Source organism: Notamacropus eugenii, chromosome Y (genome assembly GCF_028372415.1).
Source record: "Notamacropus eugenii isolate mMacEug1 chromosome Y, mMacEug1.pri_v2, whole genome shotgun sequence".
Lineage (NCBI taxonomy): Eukaryota > Metazoa > Chordata > Mammalia > Diprotodontia > Macropodidae > Notamacropus > Notamacropus eugenii.
The window spans coordinates 10989870-10997291 of NC_092880.1; the positions used below are offsets into that span (position 1 = coordinate 10989870).

At 37.3% G+C, this 7422-nt stretch overlaps 1 protein-coding gene across 1 annotated transcript; it reads left to right on the top strand.

The window, feature by feature from the left end:
- The first annotated feature begins 3920 nt into the window (after positions 1-3920).
- LOC140516644 (olfactory receptor 14A16-like) lies at positions 3921-4850 on the top strand. Its single transcript, XM_072627646.1, has one exon. It carries the CDS (start codon positions 3921-3923, stop codon positions 4848-4850), a length of 930 nt encoding a protein of 309 aa, XP_072483747.1.
- Positions 4851-7422: the final 2572 nt, after the last annotated feature.

The following is a 7422-nucleotide window of genomic DNA, read 5'->3' on the forward strand; positions in this document are numbered from 1 at the left end:
GATAATACTACATTCATCTGCGTGAGATTTGTAGTCTATTGGGCTAATCATAGTGTCAAGATGTATTGGATAGTAACCAGTCTAGGGCAGTGGATAACATTTTAAATTACTAGACAATATATATGACTCTCAGTCTTAAAGGATGGGAAGACAATCATTTTTTTTATTTCATTTTTTTTTTTTTTATGAACAGCATGTTAAAGTATGCCTCAGCTAAGTAACCTTGAGGAACTTTACAGACAGCCTTGGAAGCAGGAAACCTGAATTAACATCTTCGTTCTGACACTCCTTGGATAATAACTGAAAAGTCAGTTAATTTTTCTCAGTTCCAGTATCTTGTATATGAGTTAGTAATAATACTACTAGATTTGTCAGCCTAAAAATTGGCCTTATAATGAAAATACTTCATGATAATGAAAATCATCCACTGAGATAAAGCTATCGTTATCAACTTTTTCAAGGCAAGGGTATATTGTTCATAAATTCCTAGATAATCTGAGATGCAGACAAGCCTTAAAAATCGTTTGCTTCTGAGATTGTTAGCCCTTTTCTGCTTCATGAGCTCCTTTGGCAATCTGGTGATGCCTAGTGACAGATTTCTGACAATCATTTCTCTAAAAGTTACTAAAATATGTCAGAGTAAAATGGAAAGAAACTACAGGAAAATATATTAATAAAAATATTTAGGTCCACGAACTTCAGGTCAAAATCCTCTGAGCTAGTTCCATCACTTCATTTTAAAAATTGGAAAACTAAGGCAGAAATGACTGTAATTTACCCAAGGTCACATAGTGGGTCTGAACCAGTCACCTGACATATCCTTCTCATTATTTGGCATCTGTTCCTTTTCTTCATGCAGACAGTAGAGAAAATCCTCTACCCCTAGTACATGGCCAATCTCACTATGGTGACAGAATTCCTCCTGATGGGCTTTTCCAACATCTTAAAGCTACAGATCTTATACGCCATCCTCTTAATGTTAATCTACCTGGTGGTTCTGATAGGTAACATGCTCATCTTCATCCTCATCTCTCTTGACAGGAAACTCCACTCTCCCCCATGTATTTCTTCCTAAAGAATTTGTTCTCTTTAGATCTCTGTCATTTCCATCATGGTCTCCCAATCAATTACAAACTCTTCAAGTCATGGTTGCTCCATCTTTTTTTTGAGAGGTGTGTCACAGCTCTTTTTAAAGATGTTATCTGCAGCATGAGAGCTTTTTTGCCTCACAGTGACGTCTTATGACCACTATGTGGCCATTTATCAGCCCCTGCACTATGAAGTCATCATGACCAAAGGGAGTTGTCTGAAGATAGTAGGTGCTTCCTGGCTCAGTGGAGGTCTGTTTGGGGCCCTGTACTCAGCTAGTACATTCACTTTGCCCTGCTGTGGCTCCAAGGACATCCACCAGTTTTTCTGTGATGTCCTTGCCTTACTCAGGATCTCTTGCTCTGAGACACACCTTGCAGCTGATGTCACAATGGTTTTGGGGTTTGGTTTAGGGATTTTCTGCTCTATTTATGTGACAATTATTTACAACCACATCTTCTCAACTGTGCTGAAGATTCCAACCCCAGAGGGTAGGTCAAAAGCCTTCTCCACTTGCCTGTCCCACTTCATTTTTCTCATGGTTTTCATCACAATAGGTGTTCTTACTTATTTAAAGCCACCCCAGGAATATGTCTTAGTTCTAGATTGATGACCTGACTCAGTTCTAGATGATATGCATGACCTTTACAGGTCTAGAAAAAAGTTTTTTATAGAGCAGACAACTCATAAAACTTTGTTGAAAAGTATTACTGAAACATACTTATTAGTAATTCCTTTGTCTTGTGTACAAATCACAGGTTTGTTTCTATTTTTAAAAAGAGTAGAGGCTTCTCCAGGCATGTATTTCTATGTTAACTTATGAGTTGATGAGGACAGATAATAATAACGTTTACATAGCATTTACCATGTACTAGGCACTATTCTAAGAGATTTATAACTGTTCTTTCATTTGACCCTCACAACAACCCTGGGAGGTGTGTATTATTATTATTCCTGCTTTAAACATGAGGAAACTGAAGCAAGCAGAAGTTAAGTGTTTTATCCAGAGTCCCACAGTGTCTCAGACTGGATTTAGACTCGGATCTTCCTAACTACAGATCTGGTACCCTTATCTACTACTCCACCTGGCTGCCTGGAGATAGAGGGGTTCTTTAACTCAACAAGATGAATCAGACTCCCAAGAGGCAGTCATTCTCCATTCTGCCTTCATCATACAAAGACAGTAGAATAGATTCACTACAAGTAAAGGTGATTTGAGAATTAGTTCTCCAGTTCACAATGGATTTGCATTTCAAGATGGCTGTTCTGAGTTGACTAAGGGAGAATATAAAATTGAAATGGCTCAGATTGTTGCCAAATCCTTTCCTTGAAATTTTATTATTCTGAGGTAATAAGGCTGTCAATATGACAGTGTCTTGGTAGGCTTGCCATCTTGGGCAGTGTAACTTATTTAAAATTGTTAGAGAATCTATATTGCCAGGTCTAGAGGCCTGTATTGGGCTACCCGAGTCTTTCTTACCTCACCTCCGAGGTCTTCGGTTGGCCAAAACCAGATGCACATATGAGAGAAAGGACGTTCCAGAGTCGAACAAGGGTTGAGCTTTATTTCAGGGTCTAGTTACAAGTGCAGGAGGGTCTTCCTTAGGAGGAAGAGGGGGAGATTTCCTAAGGAGGCTAAGATCTTAAGGGATTGGAAGTAGAAGTACAAGCGGGGAGAGAGGGGGAGGGGAGAGAGGAAAGAAGAAAGCGGAGCCTACTGTCCTCTTGGCTCCTCACGTGCTAAGAGAGCTTTCAGGCTTCCTCAATCCTACTTAATCTTCAGCCACACAGTTTGCATCTCAATACCATGCTGTTAGGTAACTAGGTGTGCTCCAATCCGGGACGACCTCGAGGGCAGGGAGACTCCACCCATCAGGTATCTCCGGGGGAGAGGCGGAAATACCCGAGCTAGCCGAGCTAGCTCAGTCTGACCTTCTCGAACCCCCGCTGTTCATGGAGGGCCTCGTAAGACTCTAAGATTTAGAAGTCCCACTTTTACCCGCCCGAGACCGTCCACATGGAATTGAGCTTCCAATCCCAACACTATATCACTAGTATTCTTGAAGAATGTGAAGAAAGTCATTTGTTCTTGAAGAGAAAGCTCAGGTTTGCCTCAGTACAGGAACCTGGAGTAGTTTTCAACCGAGCTGTGGAATCAAAGTGCAAAGTTAGCAGTCATGTTCTGACAATTCTTGTATCACCACTAGAAAATCTCAGAACTTCCTCAAGATATGGTATCTTATGTTCAGGATGGTATAATAGTACTATCTCTCTTACAGGGTTCTTGTGATAAAAGTGCTCTGTCACCACTGAGACCATTGAGATATGTTGCTACAATTTATATATATATATATATATATATACATATATATATATGGATATATTATACATATATCCAAAGCAAAGTTGTGGTTACCGTTTCTACCAAGACAGATACTTTGGAATGTAGAATAGCCAATTAAAATCATTTAGTTCAAGGATTCTTAACCTGTGTTGTGTCCTGGGTTACTTCTGGTGAAGCCTACTACCTCCTCCTCAGAATAGTATATTTAAAATAGAAATTAAAATACATAGGATTCTAAGGAAATCACCCATGGGGAAATGTAATTATCAAAATGTGTTTTTCAAAAATTCCCAGGTCTAAGGTTAACACTCTCTGTTATACTTTCATCTCCTCATTTAGCAAATGACCAAACCAAAGCATTGTGATTTGCACAAGGTCACAAACTAGGCCTAAACTTAAGTCTCTTGACACAAAGCACAATGACTGCTCTCGTCATTTGATAACTGCTTCTTTTTTCTGTGCAGACAATCAAGAGAACTCCCTGAGCATGGTCAACCTCACCATGGTGACAGGATTCCTCCTGATGGGCTTTTCCAACACCTGGGAGCTTCAGCTCTTACATGCCATGCTTTTCTTACTGATTTACCTGGTGGCTCTGATGGGGAATCTACTCATTTTCACCCTCATTTCTCTTGATGAGCATCTCCACTCCCCCATGTACTTCTTTCTGAAGAACCTATCCTTTTTAGATCTTTGCTTTGTTTCTGCCACACTCCCTAAATCCATCACAAACTCCCTGAGTCATTGTCGTTCCATTTCATTCATGGGGTGTGTATTACAGTTGTTTTTAGTAATTTTCTTTGCAGCATCAGAGCTTTTTCTCCTCACAATGATGTCCTATGACCGTCATGTGGCCATCTGTCAGCCCTTGCACCATGAAGTCATCATGACCAGAAGGACTTGTATGAAGATGGCAACTGTTTCCTGGCTCAGTGCAGGTTTGTTTGGGGCTTTGTATTCAGGTAGCACATTCCCTTTGCCCTTCTGTGGCTCCAGGGAGATCTATCAGTTTTTCTGTGACTTCCCTTCATTACTTCGACTCTCCTGCTCTGATAGACATGTTGGAGTAGATGTGATTTTAGCTATTGGGATTGCTTTAGGGATTCTCTGCTTTATTTCCATAACTATTTCTTATGGCCCCATATTCTCAACTGTGCTGAAGATTCCAACCACAAAGGGTAGGTCAAAAGCCTTCTCCACTTGCCTGCCCCACCTTATTGTTCTCGTAATTTTTATCACAACAAGTGGCACTGCTTATCTAAAGCCACACCAGGAATCTTACTCAGTTCTAGATCTGTTGTTATCTATATTCTATACAGTGGTGGCCCCAACCTTGAACCCTGTCATCTATAGCCTGAGGAATAAGGACATCAAGAGTTCTCTGAGGAAGCTAATAGCTGGGAAACACCTCTCATAGGCATTAACACTAAGGTCTTTTCCATGATCATACGACTGCTTCATCTAAAAAGAAAGAAAAGGAAATCAGTTGTGGCCTTCATATGCCTAGATGAATTCTCTCCTTGTTTGCCCATGCCAAATTCATTAATTAGGAAATACTGTCTCTTACAGATTGTTAATAAATGATTTTCAAAATATATACACACTGAGCAAATAAGTTATTTTGACTATTATAAATCCCCAAATTAACTACAAAGGACATATGAAGAAAAATGTTTTCTGCATCCAGAGAGAGAAATAATAAATAGAAGAAAGTATAGAATAATTTTACATAAATAAACATATTTTTGTCTAATGATGACCATCTCTAGGGAAGGGGAGGGCTGAGGGAAGAAAAAAAGAAAACTCTTCATAAATGTTTTTGAATTAAATTTAATTGATGCATGATAGTCCAAGACAATATTACTCAATATATCATCTGCCCTCCAAAATTTGCACCAATGGAAATAAGATCACCCTCCATAAGTAGAAGCAAAGTTCCAAACAAAAACTTATCTTCTCTTATACTCCTCAAGGGATTGTTTCAACTTGATCACTTTTCTAAACTTCTTTTTAAAAAAATAATGAGGAATGAACGGAAAGAGAAATATCATTTAAAATGACAACAAAATGGATCAAATGTATGTGAATTGATCTACCAAGATACATGCAAGACATATCTCAACACAACTGCAGAAAAAAAAGACTGAGAAAATAAATTCAGACTTAAGTAATTGTAGAGGTTAGTGAGTAGAGTGCTTGACTTGGAGTCAGAACACCTGAGTAGGAACCCTGTCTCAGACGCTTACCAGCTGTGTAACACTATTTGTTTTAGTTTTGTTCTCTTTAAAATTGGAGTGACAATAGCATTTCCCTTACAGAGTTACTGTGAGAATCAAATCAGTTAACATTTACAAAGAGCTTTGCAAATTTTAAAGTGCTATATAAATCCTATTATTTAATGTTCATGATCCCTTAAGTGGGATATGTTAATATAGTAAATGATGACAATACTACTGAAATTAATCTACAAATTAAAAATACGTAAATCAAAATACAAAAGAGATAGTTTAGATGATCTGAACGTCAAACAAGAAAAATAAGTGTCAGGAACAAAATTCATCTGCACAAACAAAATTAAGACAGCAAGAATAAGAAGAAAGCTACGAAATGGAAAAATAATCTTTGTGATAAATATCTCTGACAAAAGGGTGAAATTCAAAATAGAGTAACTGACAAATATTTATGAATAAGGAGCAACTAATAAAATATCAAAGGATGTTAAAAATATCTTTAAAAAGAAATACAAGCTATCAACATTCAAAAAATATATTTGAAATCTCTAATATCAAGAAAAATGAAAGGTCAACCAATTCTAGGCTGTTACCTTATACCTTTCAAATTTCCAAAAATGTCAAAAGATAATAAAAGTCAAACTTAAACAGTCCTGGGAAAACAACACAGTGATTCACATCTCCAGGATCGTTGAATTAGCCTGAAATTTTTAGAAAGAAATTTAAAACTGTACAAGAAAAGTAACAAAGTTGTTCTTACTCTTTGACATGGTGATTGTATAGCTAGGTTAGAGACAGGAAATAAAAAACATGTATACAAAATTAATCAGCACTGTGAGTAACAGAAAAAAAGTTTTTTAAACTATGTGCCCAAAGAACAGTTAATACAGATTATTGTCTACGAATATTATATCACTATATAATATATAAAGGATACATAATATATAATACTCTACTACTAGTGTTCTAAGCTATTAGCAATAAAAACTACAAAGAGATCAAAGAAATATAGAAATACGTGTATGCAATATAGCAATAAGGACAGCAGAGTAATTTTGCAGTGACTTACTCTGAGTGTGCATTGTTTGTATTGATGCCAAAATGAAATGACTGCTATCTATATTCCAAATTCAGGCTGCTAGGAAAGCTATGGCTTTTATAAGTGATGATAAGAAGGTATTTGAGGCCCTTCTTGGGTAAACAACGGAGCACAAAATAGGAGACCAGTTACTACACCTCTCCCTAGATCACATTATTTGGGAAGCACTGAAAACTTCCAAACCACCAGAATTAGCTCTGAAAACACCAGTGCAAAAAGCCTTAATTTTAAGAGAATATTCTTCACACACACACACACACACACACACACACACACACACACACACACACACACAAGTAACAGAGTCCAATCTTAAGTTGAAAAATCAAGAAATCAGGTGAAAAAAGATGAGTGAACAACAACCAAAACCTGGCCACAAAAATCAACTCTGGTGATAGGAAAGATTAAGACACAAATTCCGAATAAGACAATGAAGCCAAAAGAGCTACAATAAATGCCTCAAAGAAAAATAATGTGAATTGAACACAAACCCAACAAGAATTACTGGAAGAGTTAATATGTGTGTGTGTGTGTGTGTGTGCATGTGTGTGTATTTAAAATCAAGTTAGGGTAGTAGGAAAAAATAGGTAAAGAAATAAGAGCAAACGAAGAAAATTTTTAAAAAATATTCAGAGCCTCTCAAAAGAGGATAAAAAATA